Source organism: Panicum hallii, chromosome 7 (assembly GCF_002211085.1).
Source record: "Panicum hallii strain FIL2 chromosome 7, PHallii_v3.1, whole genome shotgun sequence".
Taxonomy (NCBI): Eukaryota; Viridiplantae; Streptophyta; class Magnoliopsida; order Poales; family Poaceae; genus Panicum; species Panicum hallii.
In genome coordinates, this window is record NC_038048.1 from 43,590,997 (window position 1) to 43,614,948 (window position 23,952).

General features: G+C 43.3%; 2 protein-coding genes and 1 pseudogene across 3 annotated transcripts; 1 reads left to right on the forward strand and 2 right to left on the reverse strand.

The window, feature by feature from the left end:
- Nucleotides 1-299: 299 nt before the first annotated feature.
- On the reverse strand, nucleotides 300-14,470 carry LOC112899406 (calcium-transporting ATPase 5, plasma membrane-type). 2 transcript variants are annotated; one of them, XM_025967861.1, is made up of 34 exons: nucleotides 14,082-14,470; nucleotides 11,813-11,929; nucleotides 11,676-11,733; nucleotides 11,263-11,363; nucleotides 11,066-11,197; nucleotides 10,886-10,975; nucleotides 10,536-10,605; nucleotides 10,184-10,254; nucleotides 10,026-10,109; nucleotides 9,860-9,937; nucleotides 9,707-9,778; nucleotides 8,622-8,705; nucleotides 8,433-8,515; nucleotides 8,241-8,349; nucleotides 8,107-8,162; nucleotides 7,989-8,031; nucleotides 7,832-7,915; nucleotides 7,572-7,709; nucleotides 7,142-7,210; nucleotides 6,959-7,057; nucleotides 5,184-5,294; nucleotides 4,930-5,097; nucleotides 4,752-4,811; nucleotides 4,410-4,571; nucleotides 3,400-3,516; nucleotides 2,898-2,996; nucleotides 2,696-2,833; nucleotides 2,309-2,409; nucleotides 1,606-1,651; nucleotides 1,397-1,531; nucleotides 1,166-1,273; nucleotides 987-1,078; nucleotides 733-824; nucleotides 300-609 (listed from the first exon to the last, which is right to left on the reverse strand). In XM_025967861.1, exons 1-34 carry the CDS (start codon nucleotides 14,238-14,240, stop codon nucleotides 548-550), a joined length of 3,288 nt encoding a protein of 1,095 aa, XP_025823646.1. In that variant the 5' UTR covers nucleotides 14,241-14,470; the 3' UTR covers nucleotides 300-547. The 2 variants fall into 2 exon arrangements, with proteins under 2 accessions (XP_025823646.1, XP_025823647.1); XM_025967862.1 differs by having other exon boundaries at nucleotides 7,142-7,207; nucleotides 14,082-14,240.
- A 5,083-nt stretch (nucleotides 14,471-19,553) lies between these two features.
- LOC112900844 lies at nucleotides 19,554-20,600 on the forward strand (annotated as a pseudogene).
- A 937-nt stretch (nucleotides 20,601-21,537) lies between these two features.
- On the reverse strand, nucleotides 21,538-22,295 carry LOC112900845 (glutathione S-transferase T3-like). The gene is made up of 2 exons (XM_025969637.1): nucleotides 21,879-22,295; nucleotides 21,538-21,789 (listed from the first exon to the last, which is right to left on the reverse strand). The coding sequence occupies exons 1-2, from the start codon at nucleotides 22,293-22,295 to the stop codon at nucleotides 21,538-21,540; spliced, it is 669 nt and encodes a 222-aa protein (XP_025825422.1).
- Between the last annotated feature and the right edge of the window lie 1,657 nt (nucleotides 22,296-23,952).

Here is a 23,952-nt window from a genome sequence, read left to right on the forward strand (position 1 = left end):
TCACTTGACGTAATGGCACGTAGAGTACACGGCTAGCTGCTGAGGTACGATACGAGCACGGAAAATTTTTGCCTGGCAAGATTTTTTCATGGCGCCTGCAGGCAGTACACGTGACAGTAGCACACCCTAGCTACGACCAATTTTCTCCGCATCGGAAGTCCCTCGCCCAGCGTCAGCGGGACTAGACATTGCGGAAGCACCAAGAACACTACCTACATTAGCCATTTCCCATTACTTACGGCTGCTGTCAGCAGCTCACTTACTAATAAGCATCTGAAATACACTCAACAGCGCAAAGATGAGTCTCAAGCCGAACCGAGTTGCATTTCCAGCCATTCCTGTTCGAATCCTCCCACGGCTGCTGATTTCAAGCACCCGGGGCCCAGGTATCAAGATACATGCGGTTAGATGCTGCTGCAAACTTCCAAGAGCTGACGACTACCGTGAGTATATACAATATACAATTGCAATCAGTGGTGGTTACAAAATCCCAACACGTTAAACCCTAGTGAGGAACAGCAAAAGGCCCTCGATGCCATCCATCAAATCATACGATGTCTCTATGCTCAGATTTGCTTTCCTTGTCATCAGTGGCTGCATCATCAGAAGCTGCATAAACCAAATACTGTCAGAGATGTGCAAGAAGAGGCAAGGTCCTTCGGTACATTCACGTGCTTCCTAAGCGCTACATGAATTAGGCAAAGCAGGAAAGGAATACAACTCAATGCTTACCTGGTTTGCCCCCTTTACAGCAGCAAGCAAAGAATTCTCCAAATGGACGTTTAGGGACAGGAATGAGCTTTCCCACGAAAGCCAACGGCCAACTGCAGAGCAATCAGAGAATAATCAGGTACAGCGAAGAGGAAAAAAACATCTAGAATGTTACAAAAGGTCGCACCAGTAGTAATGTAATCATGAAACCAGAAGACATATGACACAATTCTACCAAGATCACTGATTCATCAACATGCATAAGAGAACCGTACCTGAAGAAAGCAAGACCTATCGACACCAACCACAGCTGCCAGCTTAGCTTGACTGTTGAGGCAAACTTGCCAAGGAACTCCACGATAAGTGCCTAAATACAAACAGGAGCAAACATGTGAGAACAGTCCGTACACCTAAATATCACCGGGAAAAAAGGACATCATTCTAGAGATTGTACCTGCAGTATAACTGTTATCCCTATAATGGCAATAAAGAGGTGGTTTCCTGAAATGCCCTTGAATATATTCAGCTCATCTGGTTTACGGGAATTGAATTCATTGAACACCTAAGAAGACAACATTGCGACATGTCAGCCCTTACTGCATTTGTTATATTAAATTCCAGAGTCACGTTAGATTAAAAGGCAGAAACTTCTTTTCTGAATAAAAGCTAAAAAACAGACAATCACCTGGCAGAGAACAAATGTGTTGAATATGAAGGTATTTTTCACTTTATCTGCATGTGCTGGGTCATCATTTTTCAACTGCAAGAGGCTTATTCCCTTGAAGTTGAGAGTAAGGAGAACTGAAACTTGAAACAAAGCCTGAAGGAAAAGCAAGCCATCAGTAGGACAATCTATATTAAGAGTAACAGGATATAGTGGCAAATGTAGCATACCATGATAATCAAGTTTCTCCACATGATATTTGTTATCAGTGGCTCCCTGAAAAGGAGATGAGAAACCATTTAACAAAGGAGAGAAACTATTTCTGACACTTAATAGCAGTATGAAGAGATAAATGCTGACAAGAATTTGAAGTGATTGACATGATATTAGGACACGAAAAATTAATATGTTCCAACAATCAAAGTTATCAACAATCTCATATTTACTATTTTTTGTGAAATACTTTCTCTTATCACAAATGTAGGTCCATTTAAGCTTTCCTAGGGCAAACTTTTTTAACTCTTAACCATTAATTACTAAAATTTCAAATAGATGGCAACATAAGATTAGTGCTACTAGATTCATCATGAAAAATACTTTCATAATTTCCTAACTCTTAACCATTAATAACTAAAATTTCAAATAGATGGCAACATAAGATTAGTGCTACTAGATTCATCATGAAAAATTCTTTCATAATTTCCTATTTAAAATAGTAAATGTTATAAATATGGCAATGCCAATGTCCAAATGTCAATGTCAATGTCAATGTTATAGACCATACCAATGTCCATGTCCAAATGAACTTACATAGATCAGAGAAAGTAATGTGTAAACTGAACATATTTAAGTAAAAAGATTAGAAGGAAGGTGCCGCACTCCAGAAACCAAATAAGGTAGACGAGCAAATACAGCACATGCACAAGAACAAACCTTCTCAGTACTGGGGGTCTCTCCATGAGATGGTTTGTTGGTGGTTCCGTCGCCAATGCAAGGGCACCCAAAGTGTCCATGATTAGGTTGACCCACAGCAACTGTCAGCAAAGGGAGCCAAAATTAGAATTTTACCCAACATTACAAAGACTACAGCTAGTAACTCACATCTATAAAGCATCTTGCAGTTTCTATTTTTACAGAAGTATATGATGAAAATAATGCATATTGCAATTCCTGCTGTAGAAAGACATCCTACCTCCGTTTTAAAGAAATGATGCTTAGGACAACATAATTAGTCCATTTTTGAATTAGCTTGTCCAAAACGTCATATTTTAAGGGAGATAGTATATCATAAGTCATAACGGACAGGATCTGGACTCAAACCTGAACAGCATTCAGCGGCACATTTCCAGAACTGACAGCAGCAACTACATTGATTATCAAAGCTGCAACGTTGACCGTTAGTTGGAACTGTATAAACTTCTGTATGTTCGCATAAACAGATCGACCCCATCTGACAACCTAAAGCCACAAACAAACATCATGAACTGCAGTGACAGAAGAAAAGATAAGACGGTTAACGTACCCTCACGACTGATGCAAAATTGTCATCCAAGATAATAATATCAGAACTCTCCTTGGCAACTTCAGTTCCCTGAATGCCCATTGATAGACCAATATCTGCCTGCAAATTCAGAATCCAATAAGTACTACCGAATGATGCTTCTTGAACATCTTTGGAAGGATGCTTGTTGCATAACCTATCAGAAACTTGATTGATCTTCATGTTCGAAACTCGAAAGGAAGCTTGATTCATACTCCATCCATCCAGAATATAGCTACGTTTTAGGTTTTCTAAAGTCCAACTTTTTAAACTTTGACCAACAATATCTCTAAAAAGTTTATTTCAAATAGGAAAAGTTACATATTATAATAGTTGGTTTCACGATAAATCTACTAATATAATTTTTATGCTATTTATAGTTAAAATTGAAAAGGTTTGACTTTGAAAAGTCTAAATGTAGCTATATTCTGGGACAAAGGGAGTAACATGTTAGAAATTTCATAGGGAATAGTAATCCACAAACCTCATGCAGTGCTGGGGCATCATTTGTGCCATCTCCAGTAACAGCAACAACGTGACCTCTTTTCCTCAGTGCCTTAACAAGTAAAAGTTTATCATTTGGTGAAGACCTCCCCATCACCTGCAACCATTATTAGAGGGTGTTCTTCAACCAAAAAGGTAAAAGTAGATATTATATGCAAAGCATAACTGCATAAAGCAAGATTGGTACAAAGTATACATCTTGAAGATTTATATAACAACTGAAGGGAGAAAGCAAAACAGCACAAAACCGACCCTTCTTTACATTAGCATATGGTTTGTGTTCACATTTTTAGGTCATTACTATGCACTTCATGTCAAGATATGGGGTTAACAGTCTCTTGTCTTGTGCCAGTAATAACTATTACTACAAAATTGTGAGCTATGTTATCCACATGATCAGCTCTTTTTCAAAGATGGACCAAGAGTGACTTTGAAAACAAAGCAAAGATGGCCCAACGGCACATACGATGGAGTATAGAGGTAAATTTGGGGATTGCCCTTAGGTTGAGACTACCAAACTTTGGTTAATTCCAAGACAGCCTATGCAATACTACTAAATCAGAGCAAGCTTCACAGTGCCACATTTGTCTTTTTCATGGTTAATTTCATCACATATCTTATTTCCCAAGTCCATAAGACCCTAACCTCCTAGGCCATAAGCAATGTCACAAAATACTAGCAACAAAAAACTTGTGTCTGGCCACAATATTTCACGTTTGGTAATGGTTCACACTAGCATCTATAATATCTCAGATGGATATGGGTGTCACTGACATGGATATGGGTGTCAGTATACAACTCAGATGTGGGGATTATAGAGAGGAAATGTTACTTCAACATGGAAACAGGTTCCAAAATTTCATCTAAAATCACTCGGCAAAAGAAAAGAAAGAAACATGGATGGATGTCCTAGTAACAGCTACCACAGAAAACATTACAACAGATGATACCAATGCAATGTTAGGGCAAATGCAAGGAGAATAAACGTACAGAGAGTTTTTCAGCAGCTTCCTCCCTTTCTAAGTCTGACAGGGCCCGGAACGTCTTTCCTTCAATGATGACAGGCTCGGACACATTGGGATCATCAAGTATTCCACACTCCAGGGCTATGGCTCTTGCAGTTTGAAGATTATCACCAGTAACCATGCGGACCTAAAAAATCAAATAAATAACTGAATAGCGAAGACCAGGAAGAACTTCCGAGTAGCATCTCCAGATGAAGTAAAGGAATCGAGACTAACAAAAACATCAACTTATCTCTCCTGCATGCATCTAGTACAAAGAGATGCAGAAGCCTGGAAATTAATTCACAACAACATACGAAAAAAATACCTTAATGCCAGCTGCTTGACATAAACGGACAGAATCTCGAACTCCTGGACGGCAGGGATCCTGCATCAGTAAACAGTTGTATATTACTGTTAAATTAACAATGATTGTTAAGGCGGCACACTGCCAGCAGAAACTAACAATGACAGCAGTGACCAACACTCTAAAATTCGTTGTGTACCTTTATTCCCACAATTCCAAGGATAATCAGATTATCTTCAGGCAATTGCCACTCATCCCTCTGATCTTCGTTTGGAACATCATCCATCTCATATGTCCTATAGGCGAAGGCAATACAACGGAGGCTAGCAGCGGCCATATCTTCTATGAATTTTTTTAATTCAGCAACCTGAAACATTGATAAGATAAGACCATACTGCACAAATGAAACGAATGACCATGAAGTTCCCTTTAAAACGTTGAGCAATAAATTACTTTTTCAGGAGTCATCGAGTGCTTCGAAGCATCAGTGTCAAGCCAGCTTGTGCATGAATCCAAAATAATTTCAGCTGCTCCTTTCCAGTGTATATGTACCTCAGGGCCACCCTTCAGAGTAGAAAAATGGAAACTGATTAGACATTGAAATATTCGCTGCAAACACTGCCAGCTTAACCAAAGAGGCACTTGTTAAGGAACAACATATCTGCTCATGATCAATCACTTGTTTCCATAATTATTTTTTTCTTCAAGCTGGCAGAACAGTAGGTTTTTTTTTCTTTTTCTTTTTTTCTTGAACGCGCAGGAGAACTGCGCATCATTATATTAAGAAGAAAAGGGATGGGGGTTTTATCCCCCGGGTGTTACAGATATAAAGGGGCTGTAACCCCCCTAGGTACAAACAAGCCGGCTCTCTCTCAAACAAGGAAAGGAAAAGACCAGACCAGGACCAACCACTAACTGTCACTAGACACCAGGGCGAGGAGGTAAGAAACTCCTCTAGCTCCTGCCATAGACCACAGATGCAGATCTTCAAGGGTGGTCGTAATGATGCTGGTGATACTGGCGAAGCGTCAAAAAAACGCAGTGATTGTGGTGATTCCACAAGTTCCGTGCTCCCAAAATGATGATGTTGTTCAATCCCTTTTGGACCTGACCAGCCACCCTTTCACTTGCATTGGCCCACCAATCCTCAAAAATTTCATCATCAAGGTCTGGAGCCAGCACTTGCAGGCCAAATTTCTGCAGCATGGTGAACCACATCTGGCGGGCAAAGACACATGAGACCAGGAGATGATCGACCGTTTCCTGAGTCTGGTCACAAAGTGGGCAGGTAGCAGGATGTGGTAGCCATTTTCTTGCCATCCGGTCTGCTGTCTAACATCTTTTGTGTGCTACTGTCCACATAAAAAACTTACATTTTCCAGGTGCCCAACTCTTCCAAATTCTCTCCCAGGGTTTAAACTGAACAGCTCCAATGAATAGAGCTTTGTAAGCAGATCTTGTGGTGTACTGGCCACAGGTGGAGAATTGCCAAACATGGGAATCTTCTACATCTTGCTGCAGCACCACAGTTGAAAGTAACTCCCACAGATGAATATATTCAGTCAGAACAGTTACTGTGAGTGCTCCTTCAATATCAGATACCCATTTTCTATTGTCTAGAGCATCAGACACCTTCCTCTTCCTTGCTCTGGCAGCAACTGCACCAAACAAATTAGGGAAGGACTGTTTTAGGCTTTGGCCACCCAGCCACCTATCAGTCCAAAAGTATGTATTCTTGCCATTTCCAACTTCTGAAATGATGGCAGTTGCAAAGAAACTTTTAACCTGTGGTGGAACTTGGACAGGAAGGAAAGCCCATGCTTTTTCAGGTTCAGTTTTCTCAAGCCATAACCATCTTAACCGCAGGGCCCATCCCAAATTCTGGAGGTTGGAAATTCCTAGCCCCCCCAAATCAGGTGGCACAAGGAATTCCAGATACAACCGACCTATTCTTTCAATAAATAAATTTACTCAGAGCAAACTAAAATGCAAAGTTCCTATAACGATAAGGATTTTGAATATGTTCCATTAGAAGTGCATGAAAACCTACACACATGCACCCTTACATCTGCACAGGGTAAGCACCTAGAAGAGAGAGATGCCACCAACCTTTTATGGTGGGGTAAATAAACAGTGTAGCACAACATAATGACTCAAAAATCATAACCAAATCAGGTCAGCAAAATGCATCACATGACATCTTCAGCGTTGCAGATAATTCAAATTACCAGGTGCACTGCAACCCCGCCTCGCTTTTTCTCTGAGTTGAAAGGGAATACATGAAGAATAGAGGACTTCGACCGTGTTTCATTGAATTTCATACCCAGCTGTAAAAATGTGCCAACCATGATTAGTAATAACAAGAAATTAACAATATAGGAAGGATCTAGGTTGAGAAAATCTTTTTGCACCTTTAGCCCCCAAGACAGTATAGCCTTTTCTGTAGGTGATCCAGTCACCTCTGGTTCTTGACCACCCTGCTGAGACATTGAACATAAGTCAGTGATCATGCCCCTAACAAAGCAGGTTCATGCTTAAATAGTTGTCAAGCCAGAAACAATAAATTCAACTAAAAAAAACGGAACATCAGCTTTCCCTTCCATAAGTAATCCACACAGGCATGCATGCGCAGTGAGCATCAGAAACTCATAACAAAAGTTAGTCAGATGCACCTTTTATCTGACCACTGATGACACATAGGGATTACTGTCATAATTATACCATATCCTTACTAAAAAAACTGAAATTTCAAATAATAACGCCATGGCGTAGAAGTGTAGAACTTAGGGTGCATATGCAACCATATATGCTTTGCTTTCATCATAAATGATAATGACTAACCTCAGGCTCAAATATGCTTCCAGAAGTGTTCTGCGCGATGCCTTCAACAATCAGTGATGTAACATCAGAAGATAACATCTGAGCATTATCTGGGGAGCCCATCTTCTTTCCACCAAAATATGCCTCAACAACAGTCATCTTAAAATCAACCACGAATAAAGAAAATTTAAATCAGGGCCAAACATATTTAAGAAGTAGCAAAATCTGAAACTTGTATGTATAAAGTGGACAACATCTTGAAAATAGTAACACTATTGCACCTGATTTAGAGTCAAGGTGCCAGTCTTGTCACTGCAAATTGTTGTAGCAGAGCCCATCGTTTCACAAGCCGAAAGCCTCCTGACCTATATTCCACACGAAGAGACATGATGTCGGATCAAGTAGACACAACCAAGCAATAGAAAGTTGGAAACATACCAGAGCCTTGTCCCTCATCATCTTGCGCATCGAGAAGGCAAGCCTGACACAAATTAAGCATGTCAAGTGGCTGATTATATAGGCGAGGACAGAAAATTACACAGCAAATAAAGCTTACGTCAAAGTGACAGCCAATGGTAGTCCTTCTGGAACAGCCACGACCACAATAGTGACCTAGTTACACCTCAAGATGGTGAGACAAAAACTGTAAACACCAAAGCAGCATACATAACCGGAGAACCCAATACCTACCGCCACCGTGAAGATTCTAACTACTCCACGTATTGTCTGGCCGACACCCATCTTCCCTTTCACATATTGCACGGAACCGTCAGGGTTGTAAGTATGCCCAGTAAAGTACCTAAAAGAAAACAATGTGATGCAGATTGATGTACACAAACCAAATAGACAGTTATAGTAAACTAAAACAAAAACTAATCGTACCTGGCCAAAAGTACAATCAAAACTGCAAGGGCAACAGAAAGTCCGACCATTCCAATGAAAGTAGCAACACCATTCAAACGAACCTGCACCAGAACAATGACGAGCAAGGCCTAGGATTAGGAATTGGAATCCCCAAGGCATGTCAACTCATATACTCATGCAAAACTTGGCATCACAACAAGAACAAACCTGAAGAGGCGTCTCTTCACCCGAATCTTCAGATATGCTTGCCATTAACAGTCCCCATTCAGTGTTGATTCCGACAGCAGTTACCTGAGCATTACAACAGTAAGATTCAGTTGAATGTTCCACGCTGTTCTGATCACTGCTAATGATTAAAGCGGCTATGGTCATACATCAGTACAAAAGTGAACTTGACACTGAAAAGTAACAACACTCAAGCTTTTGGCTTACAGAATTAGCCTGTTTACAGAGAAGTATTTACACATCCCTTCAGCTCTATTTACAAGTAAAATATTAAACTGGAGTAACATTCAAATTTTTTTGTCGATTTGAGTTCCACATATCAACGGAGGCCTCCCGAGGCGTCGGTGTGTAGTGGAGCTTTAAAGCGGAGCGATAATGTAAAGAGAGGTAGAGGTAGACCTAGACTAACTTGGGACGAGACGGTTAAGAGAGACCTTAAGGAGTGGAATATCGCTAAGGAATTAGCTATGGATAGGAGCGCTTGGAGATTAGCAATTAACGTACCTGAACCGTGACCTTTGTTACTTTTTGTTTAACCCCTAACTCTTCCTATGGCTTGTGCCATTTTTGTGTTTCTTATTCTTGTTTTCTGTGGGTTTCATCTCTAGTCTACCCCAACTTGCTTGGGACAAAAGGCTAAGTTGTTGTTGTTGTTGAGTTCCACATATATATGATAGGTTACTTGCAGATAGTAAAGAGCAATCGCAACAAAACAGTGTATTATTTAACTTGATAAGAAGATTCAGCAATTGCTACTTATACCACGTTTTCTATTTCACATAGTAAATGAATTCAGAAGTATTGGGCATGACACAGTTTCCAATAATACAGTAAATGAATTCAGAACAAACCAGTCTTTATTTGCCAGTCCATCCAGTCAAAAAGCAATCCACGTTTTGGGCATGCCACATGACACAGTTTCCAATATAACTTCAACGATCATTTCCTACTACATATTTATTTACTAAATCAATTAATCTATGCGATTACTGTCTGCAGGTATTTGTGACGGGGGTGTATGTCTACACAGGAACTCTTTTTCTTGAACAGTCTATACAGAAACTCACCAGCATTGTGCCATAGCCATCAGCAACTTTGCAACCTGACATTAGAAAGGGTGACTTCTGGTCTTTGTGTACCTTCAAATAACCACAATGTAGCCGTGTGAGCTTCAGATGTAAAGTATGTTACTTTCAAGGCTGTGTATCAGAATAACTTACAATTTTACTTTCTCCCGTCATGCTTGATTCATCTATGGAAAGGGAGTGCCCGTTGATAAGGATCCCATCTGCAGGAACCTGGCAAAGAAATTGTGGTGTACCATTAGAAATCGCAAGTAGACACATGGCTCAAAAATGAAGCTAATTGCTCAATGGCCTTCTCTACCTGGTCACCAATCTTGAGAGGGACAACATCTCCAACAACTAAATCATATATTGATACCATGATTCGCCTTCCACCTCTAACAACCTGAATGACATTATTCACAACGTTATTTGGGATCAACAAACAAATCGATAACAAGATGTGCCTCTAATCCTGACCTCCAGGCGTATGTTCTGTTTTTCTTCATTCAAATTTTGGAATTGAAGTGATTGCTTGTAGTCGCTGATAGCTGAAAAAATAAAAAGAATAGTAGCCATTAGATTTTGAGCAACTGTACACATATCACACGAGGTAGTGTTGCCACTATAGAGCTAAGAGGGGTTTTATTCAGGCATCTATACAGGAGTTGAATTTTGTTGCTTCAAAACCAGTATTAATTTTGCATGATAAAACTGTTCATAGTGCCATGGGCTGTGTCATCTATTACTTGATGTGATAGAACAGACACAGCTTGTTGTATGACAAAGAACAAAAAAGGTAGTCATAGAAAAGTAAGATGTAGTGGCACACCTGTAACAAATACAACTAGGAGAACAGCAAAGGCAATGCTCGCTCCATCATACCAGCCTTCTTTTATACCCTAATACAATCATATCACAATGTAAAAAAAGGAGCATAGATGAGCAATGTAATCAATGCTAGCTGCCTACTACCTGGTTAGCAGCTGAACAGATACAAGGGAATAAGATGAAATAGAATAGCTTTGCATCGAAATTGCAAGCTCCGGAAACTAGATGAAGCCAGATAGATTTTAAATAATAGATGGGAGAAAGAACAGAACAACTCATTCAGCTAGACAAATCACAGTTGGGAAAGTTGTATAGTTAAGGGAGTCAAAGAACTACAGATGCAATGCCCACCTCTGTTGTTATGCCCAGGGCAAGTGAAACAGCAGCAGCAACCATCAGGATGATTAGTGTCAGATCTTTACAAGCATCCCATACGAAAGCCTAAATAAGAGGTACAGTACAGCAGGAGTGACTAAACCAGAGAACAGAAAGCTATCACATCATAGAGAAATAAAGGAAACCTTAGCATACCAGAAAGCTTCTTCCTTTCTTACGGGGATATGTGTTTGAGCCAAATGCATTTCTCCTTGCCATCAAATCCGCATCATCTCCACCTATCCCCTTCTCCGTATCGGTTTTTAGCATATTAGCTACACCAGAAATCTGTAGAGGAAATTATAAGTTGACCACAGGCAGGTTAGATGATAATGACACCACGATTAGCTCACCCCTCCATGTTGTTGCAGAGCAGAGTAGTTGTGATCTCTTGTCAGTGCTGTAAGCTGGTCTTCTTTGATTCCGAAGCCAAGTGCAGCATCAGCATGTGGCACTGCAGAAGTCAGGGTTGAAGCAAAACATATTAAAAAAAATTGCAACACGAGATCATTCAATTGAATAGACTAAGCGCAGAATAAGTATCGCTAATACACAACAAATAGTATACTGCAAAGAAGCAAAGTATGCTCCTATCATGTCCTAATAAATGCCCCTCCTGGAGTGTGTTATCGCATCAAACCACAAGGACCAGGATAAGTGGCAGATGAAAAATACTTGCAGAAATCTATATTATGCAAAACCATTACGAACAAAGTGTAATCCCTAAAAAAAATTGTAAGAGAGAGAGTAACTATTGAAATGATACCTGTAGTTTCTTTAGACGGAACATGGACTCGACCAGCCTCTTTGAAACGATAAGCAGCCTGAACATGACAATGTAGGCATAAGCTAATACCAAAATTAAATTTACAGAATAATACAAAGTTGTTTCTAGCAAGATACCGTTATAACGTGAGCCTGGGCACGAATTTTTCTTCGGATTTCCTCCTTTTGTTGCTCCTTTTTCAAATCAAGTGTATACCTAAAGCGTCTTGATGCATTCAGCACAAGGGCTGCTTGCTGGAATAGACACAATGAGGGAATTAGAGATCAAAATTCAAACATATCAAAAGAAGGATACCCAGCTAGTGACTCTAGAGAATGCAGATAAAATAATGTCTGTACCTTTTTAGAAAGGAAAGTTCATATAGCTACACTACAATACCCAACCATCTTAGGCAGGACAAAGGCTGAGCTTTATAATTTAATGGACATCATGATATCCAGTGGAGTGCGGACTAGTGTAGCAGTGGCATATAGATAAAGTTTGTATTACAGTTCTGCCACTTGGAAATTTTACTGATGATACCAAAATATCTAGGTACAACTGAACCATAATCATATGTGTTCATAAATGGCCTCCAGACAAAAAGGTACAGCACGATGCCAAAGAAAAAAAAAACAATGCCATACCACCTGTATGCTGCGCGATTAAAAAGTGATGCATAATGCATGGCATCGGGTACTCTAAAGATAGGAAGGAGACAACTACTGCCTTTGCCATTCTGAATACCTTGAGGTTGTTTGTCATGCACAACCACGACCGGAATTTCTCCATATGAACATCAGAATATTTTGTTTTTAAAGGAAAAATAAATGGACTATTGACGGAAGTAGCCAGCAGTGCGCAGAGTGCCTGTAGGGTCTCTTTGAGAATTAAATCCAACTACCTCTGCCTATTTTAAACATGTCCAGCAAGTTCCTCCAGTTATTAATTAAAATCATGAATAAGATGCAATGCGGCCCCAGGCACTATGGGAAGTCCACATCAGAAAATCAAAATCCTCAAGAAATTGCGGATGGCAACAACATTACACATCCTTTTGGCTTATGCATTTGATAGTTTCAGAATAACTGAACAATGTAAATTCAGTGGATTGTATTCAAATATATTTCCCCTTTACAAGGCATTGCTATGAATCAAGCAAGTTGCAACAATTATTTTAGGGTAACTTATTCCTAATCTAGTTGGGCATTTTACATGGACCAAAAGTAGTAAATCCACCAGCCTAACAGGCACCAATTTTGCATCTCACGGATCCTAGGCAGTAGGGACCATTCAGCACAGTCAAACAGATAGTACTCGAATACTTCTATCCAATTCAAATGACAGCATATAACCGTATAAAATTACATGTGGCAGGAATGCACTAACACGTCAACACAGTACACAGCTAATAATTCGCCGCGTGGCCACTAGCTAGAATATTCTACATCCATACTTCGAAGCAATATCCGCATTAGGAAATGGTAAAAAGCGTTGGTATCAGGAAAAGAGCACAGTGCCCCAAAACTAACGCAAGTCCGACCGCATCAGATGGACGGAACAAGTCGAAAGTACTAGTATTGAGTATTAAGTGAAAGCGCGAAAAAATCCAATCGGCAGAGTTCGTCACGGAAAAAGCATCTGCCCAGAATCAAATCTGAAAAACTGGGTCACCACTGGTCGCAGGCCAAATCGCACTGACGCGACAACGAAAAAAAGCATCGAACAGATACGCCCACTCAAATGCAAAGTGAAAAGAGCAAGAGGAGATGCATCTGAACTTCTCAAAAAGAAGAAAAAAATAAAAGTCGTAAAAGCAGAATTGAAGCTAGAAACTCCCGAATCTGAAGCGAGCAGGAAATGCTAGAGGAAACCTCAGCGAGGGAAACATCTAGAAGAGAAACGCCAGTGAACTCGTGGAACAGCCATCACTGGGATGAAGCCACTTAACCGTCTACAGATTCAAGCGCCGCTCTAAAATGCGGAGATAAAACCAGAAGTCTGAACCCTGAACTTGGGGTCCCCTGAACTTGTGCATGTGCTATCTAACTGACCAACTTTTTTGAAAAATAATCTAATTAGAAAGGGCGCAGCTGGATATATAATAATTCGAATTCGGAAATCTCAAACTGAAACTGAAGACGCACGAACGCTGAAACGCACGGAGCAGTTCGTCGCAGAAACCAACGAACGAACGTTCCAAAAGCACAAAACCCACCCCAAAGGGCAAAAGTCCCAAACCCACAGCTGAATCAGACAAAAGCGCAGGCTAGCGACGCGCTGCTTCCAACCCAGCCACGGTGAACCCAGAACAAGTGGGGATACACCGCTACGGACATCACATCGCCGGAACGCACTCGCAGCAGCAAATGACAGGGGGCTGGAGAACAGGAGGAGCCTGCTCACCCGCCACTTCTTCAGCCTCTCGACGGGAGCGCCCTTGGCTGGGATGTCGAACGGATCGCCGTCGCCGCTGAAGCTGCCCCAGCTGCTGCTGCCGCCGCCGCCTCCGCCGCTGCTGCGACGCCGCGCCCTCGCCCCGCCCGACGACGACGACGAGTCCATCCCGCTCCGCGCTCGCCGACGAAAACCCTAAACCCCCGAGGCGCCGCGTAGCCGGTATATATGGGAGGGAGGGACGGCTGCCGGATGGGAAGAGGAGCGCTGCGGGAGCGGAAGAAGCTTCCCCCAGGCGAGGATAGTGTTTCGGAATTTGGAGAGCCCGAGCGGTTTGCTGCGGGGGGAGCGGCTGCCAACTGCGGTGCCGCGCGTATTAATGGCGTGTGGCCGTGCCGACCGCCACGACTCATCCGGTGCCTGATTTTGGTTACTGTTCTGTCCCCAGGTATGTTTTGTTGTTTACGTGTCGAGCGGCCGACTCGGCAGACAGGTTCTACAGACGCTCAGGTGTTAACGTGTGATTAGCGGCAGAGGCAGAGCTAAGTGCATTTCTCACCCTCTAGTCTCGAGGCTCGAACCGGGTTCGCGGCTTTATTTGCTTGGATTGGGAGGCGGAGATTCAGGCGTTGCTGAAAAGATGAAATTTTGGGATTGGAAGTTTACATGCAAAGCAATCGTTTGCTTTTGTTGCAATGTGTACTCATTTTGGGAAGTTTCTTATTGCATCTCGCCAAACTTTTGCTGCCCTGAGCCTGGCCCGTGCTCCAGCAGCACACCAAGCCTTTGATGGCTTTCGACGTGTCCTCTCCTTTCGCTGCTCCGGGTACAGGCCGTGTTGCCGTTCCGCAGCTAACGTTGCTCGCCAACGCCACGCAAAAGCATGCGGTTGGGTTTCCTCTCTGAACGAGCAGGTGGGGCTGGCACCAGGGTTTGTTGGCGGAATGTTTGTAGGCGATGCCGCGCCCTTTCAGTGCGCTGGCTGCAACGGCAATATCGTACGGTAATTGCCGGTTGGCAATATAATCCCCTCTTGAAGTCGCGTGCTACAGCTAAGAGAGCACTGCGATTTCCTTTTTTATAAACCTCTGGCGTCAATCCAATAATCAATTCCAGCAGCTTCCGTTTCCACAAGCCATGCACGGCCGCTGGATCCAACCGACCAATCATGGAATTCTTCGAGCCCAAGAATTAATCATGGGCGCATCGCTCGTGAACGGAGTTAAAGCCGTCCATGTGGCCCCTCGTGAGCTTGCCAGCTCGCCACGCCGGCCCAGTACCTCGCCGGCGCACAGCGCATCCGCGCATATGGAAGGGGCGATCAGAACATGCCGGTGCCTCACTGTCTCCGTGCTTCTAAAGAGCGTCGCCATTTGCGAGGACTTTGGGATCATTGCATCCAGCGAGGCTAGCTTTCGATCGGTTTGGAAGCATTGTAGAGTTTTCGTCGACGGATTACCGGAGACGGGAGCCTTTCCAGCGTGTATTCGGCAGGCATTGGGGTCGCACGGGCCGGCAGCGAACTGACATTGTGGAACGGCTTCCGCTTCACACGCCGGGAAGCTCGCTTTGCGATTGTCCGGGGCACGGTCATCTTGGACCGAAGGTAACGTGAAACCGAAGCTGCGGAAAGGACTCGTTCCGAGCTTCCATTTTTTTTTCTTCCGCGGCTTCTTTCCCGTGGCGAGACGCGTCGTACTTGCCGGGGAAAAGCTCGAGAACTCCTTTCCGTCCGAGCTAGTAGTAGCAACAATTCTCTTGCTCACTCCTTTGATGCAAAAAGCTTCGCCACTGGAACGGTGGAACGAGCTAGAGTGCAGGTAGAGTTGCGTTGCGTGTCCCGGATTTTGATTCTTCGTCCAACGGATGCCACGGTCTGGATTCGCTCGATCCTGCCTCTTTTGCATTTGATCTGATTTGATCCGCCATTGTCCGTCACGGAAGTCACGTGTCCCCTTTGCTTTCGGCGTCCGTTACCTCAATTGTACCTTGCCAAGTGCCAGCAGGGGTAAAGAACCGGCGCCAAGTGCCGACTGCGTGTGGGAAAAGCTGGAGCGGAGGAGAGTCTGAACTCCGGAGAGCTCTTTTTTTCCATCAGTTCAACTGTTCAACGAGATAAAAAGAGACAGACTGAGAGAGGTAAAGCACGGCCAAACTTACAGCGAGCAGCAGAGAGGATGCCCGGAAGGGGTGACGGTACGTGTAAAAGGCAGAAAAGCACCAGGTTAAACTTTTTCCTTCTGAAAGTAAAGCACCTGGTTAATCCGACTTTGTAAAAAGATGTAGAGATGGGCTTGGGCCGGAAGTACTACTACTCCTCCTCCTCCTCCTCACGTAGGCGGGAAAGCTTGTCATCAACCAAAGCGGAAAAAAAAATCAGTAGCAAAGTTATTTACTTATTCTGAGGTGACACTGGAGATTGACCTGTCTACCATCTCACTTTATTCTTTCATTTTGATAATCCCAGCATGATCTAGTACGCGACTCGAACTCTCGGAAGCTTTTGATCGGGTCCCTCTGCTTCTGACGTGGGCGACGGAGTCGGGTTGCCGACACACGCGTCGCGCCCGCGCGCAACCGTCATGGCCTCATGCGGTCGTCGTGTCCGATCGATTGTTCCGCGTAGACTGTACCAGAAGCTGGATCTGCTGTAGCTTTCCCCACCGAATAATGGTGACCGGTCACGGTACGCGAAGAATGTCTCGCCGGTAAGCACCCGGTCTACAAGTGGTACCATAATCAGTACTAGTTTGCTGTAGCTTGCTAATGACAGGTTGCGAGATGTTAGCCGGACACGTGCTTTGCGTAAGGCTCCGTTTAGAAGGGCTCCAACTCGTCCCGGCAAACCAAGCCGGTGAAGCCTTCCAAACGTACCCAAAATTGCACGCGCGTGGCAGCAGAGAGCACGTGGCAGCCAGGGAGAATCGCGGTGGCGAAGCCCGGTCGCCGTATCCTGCGTGGCGTCGTGGCGTCCCGGCTGGTGGGACAGAGCGCGAAAATCGATGCCACGGAAACGGCCAGAAGGTCGACCAGCTCCCGGTGACAGCGACGGCGGCGAGAGGCACGGCACGCGGAACGGACGTGCGGAAAGATGTGCACGAGTGGGTGGGTGATAGGTTGACTAGCCGGTCGAGTACGGGTTCGAAGAAAGGGATCGGCTACGTGGCGTCAAGCCGAAGTTGGGTACTTGGATTCGGCGGGGGGTCCTTTGATATTTTTGAAAGGGGGGAGCGAACCGTCCGGCCGTACCGGATGCACGGACCCATGCCGCAGCCACTGTGTCACCGTAACGATGGTGACGATGACTCGGTGAGCGTGGTCGGCACCAGGGATCACGTGGCGTGCAGATGGGAGCACCGGCCAGCCTTTTGTTTCCGTTGGCTTGGAGTTGGAGGTGGAGCGGGACGCGTGTCGAGCGACGGGGAGCAGAAGGCACGTGGCCCCGGCGTGAGGAAGGACGGTGAAGCCTGGCGGCTCCCGGCGGGGTTCTCGCTGCCGAGCTCCGCCGCGAACCGAGACGCGGCAGCACAGAAACAGGGGGACCACAGACTGTGGCACCGTGCTATGCACGCCTGTCCAGGACCTGCAAGCGCTCACGGTCTCTCTCCCCTGCCCTCTGCCGACATCCAAAGCCTTGAGTCTCGACCACGGTCAAGATTCCTGACGCTACCGGCTTGACTTCGTGGATCGCGCACTTGTACCGATGCAGCGATTACAAAAAACTGATGAAAACCTCTAGCCATTATAAAATGATTTTATATAGTCTGCTTGGTCCGTTTCAAATTATAAAACTGATGAAAGAGCTTATATTCTAGCTTTTTATTATTTGGTCTTTGTAGCCTCACAAACTACTCTCACTCGCCTATTTTCAGCTAAACTTGATCAAACTTATAAAAGAAACACTAACATTTATAGTCAATTAATATATTTTATGGTCTGTGTACGGTGAAAAAAGTTTGCCGCTGATGGCATTTATCTGTAAATTGACCAAAATTAAAAAGAGTGAGTAATTAGAATTATCTAACCACCCTGCATCGGATGTTGATGCCAATTAAAGAGATTAAATATGAGCTAACTATTAAACTAATTGTATGAGTCGGAACTGACTCACGAGACAAATCTAATAAAGCTAATTAATTCATCATTACCATATATTTACGATAGCAGAACATGGGCAAATCATAAACTAATTAGTTTTGATGGATTCGTCTCATGAATTAGCCATCATTTATACAATTAGTTTTATAATTGGTTTATATTTAATATTCGTAAGAGCAACTCCAACAAGAAGTTCTAAATCTGGATCCTAAAATTTGTATTAGAGTCTGATTTGTTTAGTTTAGGACCCAAAAAATTTATTGATCTCCAACCCTCGGGTCTCAAATCCCGTCATTTCCAACTAATTCAGTTTTGTTGTTGCCTCCCGCGTTGTTTCCCGCCTACATTTTCACTCCCGCTTATTTTTCCTTCCTCTCCCGCTCAAGTCTGCTCAAAAATTCTGTTCCCACACCGATGCCATCCATGCATACGGCACCAGGTACCTGTCCCGGGTAGCCGCCACCACCGTTGGCCCTTCCGGCAGCACGTCGCCGTCCTCTGCGCAACCGACCGGCGTCGCGTTGATTCTGCCGGGACCACGTCCGCATCCTCCGTGCAGTCGGCCGGCGTCGCCATCGATTGACGTCGTGGGTCCTCCGGCAGCAGCTCATCCCTGTCCTCCGTCCAGCCGGTCGGCGCCGCCACAGATCCTTCCGCAGCACGTCGCCACAGATTCTTCAAGCAGGCACGTAGCACCCGTAGCCAATTGTCGTTGTTCTTCAGGCAGGCACGCTCCGTCCCTATACTATTACCGCCGCAAGAATGTCAGACCATGTGCGGTAAGCCCTTCTCAACACGGCCACCAATTTGATTATGCAAGCTAATTAACAATACCATGCGGGTAGGCAGTACGTGCTGTTGTTTCAGGCTCACATTGAACTTAGTTGCTTGTTCATTCCATTTTGGTTTCGATACGAAGTACCTTGTTGATAATATGAAGCAAGTATATATAGTAATTGTTAAACTTCTTATATTGCAGTTTGATTAACTTGCTATCTAGAATTCTGTAACTCTGTTGTTCTTAATTAGCTTGTTTGATTTATATTTAGTTTGCACAACAGTACGGTGACAATGTTGTTTTCACCGATGGATAATTAATATATTATTATATCCTGCTCATTTGATTGCACAAGGATGTCTGCAATGAAAAGAACTATGAGGCACCTTGAAGACGATGAGTTGAATGATGAACTTGACCACACGGTATTTATGCTTGGTGAGTACCAGAATAGGAAGAATAAGCAATGAAGAAAGAGAGGAGGTTCAGTATTTGGACATAAGACTTATGATTGTGATAGAGAAGAGCATGATAAAAAATTATACCGTGACTACTTCGCTGAAGACCCAACATATCCTGAGAAATTTTTCAGGAGGCGTTTTCGGATGAGCTACTGTCTTTTCTATTGGATAGCTGAAGCTGTTGCAAAGCATGATGAGTACTTTGTTCAGAAAGAAAATGTTGTTGGTAAGGTTGGTTTTTCTTGTTTGCAGAAAGTGACTCCAGCTTTTAGACAACTAGTTTATGGTATTCCAGCAGATTACGTTGATGAGTACTTGCGGATGGGTGAAAGCACCGCTATTTTGTGCCTTCGGAAATTTGTCAAGGCTGTTTGTGAGGTTTTTGGAAAAGAATACTTAAGGCCTCCAAATGAAAATGATACAGCTAGGTTGCTTAATATTGCTGAACAATGTGGATTTTCTGGAATGCTTGGAAGTATTGATTGTATGCATTGGAAGTGGAAAAATTATCCAGCAGCTTTACAAGGCATGTTTTATGGTCACGTGAAAGAACCAACAATTATACTAGAGGCAGTTGCGTCCACTGATTTATGGATATGGCATGCTTTCTTTGATCTTCCAGGATCACTCAATGATGTCAATGTTTTGCATAGATCTCATCTTTTTGATAGACTAACTCAAGGAGAAGCTCCAGCAGTTAACTATAAAATTAATGAGCACAATTATGATAAAGGCTACTACCTAGCAAATGGGATCTATCCTACTTGGTCGACCTTTGTGAAAACAATTAAAGCCCCGGCAAATTTGAAGGATAAAAATTTTGCTAAAGCACAAGAGTTACAAAGAAAAGATGTTGAATGTGCCTTTGGAGTGTTGTAGGCTCGCTTTGCCATTGTTCGAGGGCCAGCAAGGTTTTGGGATAAAGCAACACTTAGAAATATAATGACAGCATGTATCATAATGCATAACATGATAATAGAAGATGAACGAGACAGTCATCTTGAGGCACCCTATGATAAGAGCGATGCAGAGATAAAGAATTGGGTTTTACGTGCTGGGACTTCAAATTTTACTTCGTTTGTCGACAAGCATAAAGACATCCGAGATCCTCATATTCATGTTCAGCTGCAGAAGGATCTAGTTGAACATCTATGGGAGTGGCAAGCCAAATGTAATATGGTCAAACAGTAGTTTAGAATGTTGTCAATTTTGTACTTTATCAAAATACTTTTAATCCTTATTGTAAGCATTTTACTATATTGAACCTTTTGATTACTATCATTCTGTCATGAGTTCTAGTGTTATTTAAAGTTACTTGAAATTCAGTGCCTGATGTGAGATTACTCTTTTCAATTTCGTGTTCCCTGGAAAACTTGGGGTGTTGCCTGTATTTGGGACCGAGTTTCAGTTCCAATTACTGTTGGCGGGTATGCTAATGCAGCACCATTGCAAGTCTCCACAGCATACAGATATGTTGTTGTCCTACGTGACCTGATCATGCCATATCTTCTTAGGCGTATGAAAGCTGATGTCAATGCACAGCTTCCCAAGAAAGCAGAGCATGTTCTTTTTTGCAGTCTTACTCAACAGCAATGTGCTATTTATCGTTGCTTTCCTCGCTAGATGAGGAACTGTAATACTTCTGACACCGTGCAATGCACTGACCTGAAGATAAAAATATATATGACTCACAAACCAACTTATGATCAGAAATCAGTATAGGTAGCTGCAACCATGAAACGAATATCCTTTTTAAAAGATAGCACAAACCAACTCTCAAGCACACTATATATGATTCACAGACATCGTATATGTTGTAAAGTGCTCCAAATGTAGATAAAATATATTCTTACATCATATGAATTTCTAATTTGTATTGAAGAAAATAGAGAGTCTAAATTATAAGAATAAAACACCTATGACTGCCTATTCCCAAAACGACGATCTAGAATCTCTTCTTTCATCAACTGAAAATATTGTTTTGCTTGGTCATCCATTGTATTTATGTCAAGTTCCATTATCATCTTGTCATGCTGGTCTTGCTCCAACTCTATTTTTTTCTTATCAAGCTCAAAGAACCTTTCGTCACGCTCCCTTCGTTCCCTCTCAATTTCTTCTTTTAATTCTCTCATTTTTTAACCTCTTCAATGAAAGGATCAGGCTCATCATCGCTGCGCCTTTTCTCTTTCAATTTTTCCTTTTCAGCTTTTCTTCCTGCAGGTCTTTGAGCATTGGGATGATCATCTACATATGCATTGTTCGGTTCATGAGAAGCTTTATCTTCAGCCCACTCTGGCTCCTGCCTAAGAATGTTCCATGCATGGAAAAAAGGAAAAGCTTTTTTTCTGAGTTCATGCAACACTGCATTTGCTTCAGCCACCTGCATACACAAAGATAAAATGCACATCTGAGCAACTTCATAGTACTTGAACAATTAAAATAAAAAATAGTTATACATGTGTACTGTACCTTATCATCACTTGTCTTCCCACTTTCATTTCTCCTTTCTATGTTTTCATGGAAACCTTGGAAAATACTCACATCTTTGTGAATTATACCCCACCGATGCTTCAACGATGACCAATTACGATCTGATTCGAATGTCCTATTCACATGAAAGTACTTATCAATTCTTTCCCAATATCGGCCATCCTTTTGATCCCTTCCAATAATAGCATCTTTACTTATATTAAGATACTCTGAAACCAACAAAATATCTTCAGCTTCACTGAAATTCTTGGAACGGCCCTTTGGTTTTGACTGTGAACCAGAATCATTCGATGGTGGTGACTCTATGACCTCATGTTCACTTTCCATAATTTCCTGGAACAGGAAAACATCTTTAGAGCTTTGGTTGAGAAGATTAGTGTAGAACCCAGGTGACATTGTTGTGCTGCATAACAGAAATGAGTCTGGTTATAAATGTAACATCCCAGTTTTCATCACTACTGAAAGAAATGCAAAGTAAGGGTGTTTGCGTAATTTTATAAAAGTACAAGTCCTTTTAGGCAAATATTGATTTACAAAAAGTAACTTTTAAATTTACTCAGGACTAAAGTGTAAAAATACGATTCATAATGACATGTCTATCCAACATTTATGACGAGTCTATCCCGTCATAATGACATGTCTATCCAACATTTATGACGAGTCTATCCCGTCATAATGACATGTCTATCCAACATTTATGACGAGTCTATCCCGTCATCATGATGTGTCATAAATGCTTGCATTTAGGTCCTGAATTTTATAAAGCTTTACTCTTTAGGACAAAAGCAATTCAAATCTGACTTTTGTTCCAAAAATTCATGTGTAAAAACATAAGTTTTGAGTTTTTGAATTTGAGCCCTAAAGCAATGTTGTAGAGTTCGAAAAACTCTTCAACTTTCGTTTTGGGCATTTCTTCATTTGAGTTTTGGATTGATGGGAAATTTTGCCTTACAGATGAGCCCCTGCAGTTTTCTAAAATTGCGCATAAGTCCTTGGGGAATTCGATTTCCCTTTCCCCTATGTTTTCCTTCTCCGGTGCTTTCTTTATCTTCACTAGCAACACCATCCCCCTTGATCTATAAATAGGACCCCACCCCCTTTTCTTTTGCCATCCACCCATGAGCAAGTTAGATAAGTTGTGGTAAGCTTAGTGTTGGACTAGCCACTTAAGGTTGTGCGTTCCTTCGTGACTTTGTCGCTCCAATAAGGTACGTGTTAGTCTCCTGGTTAAGCTTGAGTACTTAGTATATAGGTTATGATTCATCTGTTGGTAGGCTCCACCTCGCCATAAATCAGGGTCGTCGCACACAGCGCCGGCCGAGATATTTCTCCGCCGCGCGAACCGCCTCACCTCATTTAAAAAGGAAGCCGACGCACCTCCCTGCCGTCCCCCACCCACGCTCGCTTTCGCTCGCGCACGCGCGACACACCGGCCCCACGACGGGACCGCGCACTGCCGCCGACACCGCGCCGTGCCGCCCACCTCCGCGTCCCCACCTTGCCCACGCTGCTGCAGCGTCCTCGCCGGCTTTGCCGCCTCGACGCTCGCGTCTTCAGTGCTGCCACTGTTTGAGCTGACGGCGAGCTGCCGCAGCCCACGCCGCCGCTCGTCCCTGTGCGACGCCGCTGCTGCTCTCCTTGCCTATAAAAGGAGCGAGGCCGTGATGAACTCCACCATCAGCCCTAACACACTGAGCCGCTTCACTTTGCTAGCTGAACCACTTCTCCCGAGCCCAGTTCACTCACGAGACGGAGCTCCAACAGTTGACCCTCTCCTCAAATCATGTACTATCTATTTCTCCTATTTTCATCTCCATTTGAGCATATTTTATAGCTTGCTTGTGTTGTTTGCCGGTTGCGCCGTTTCCGCCGTAGATCACGGAGTGACCGAGGAGGAGCCGGCCAAGGAGTACGAAGGTCAGTACAGCGGGCCGGAGCCAGAAGACCCGTACCACGAGCAGGAAGCCGCCGTCGCCGACGCGTACGTAAGCGAAGGCAAGTTTCATTGACCCCTACGTGAGCGGTTGCATCCATGTGAGGACGTCTAGTTGTA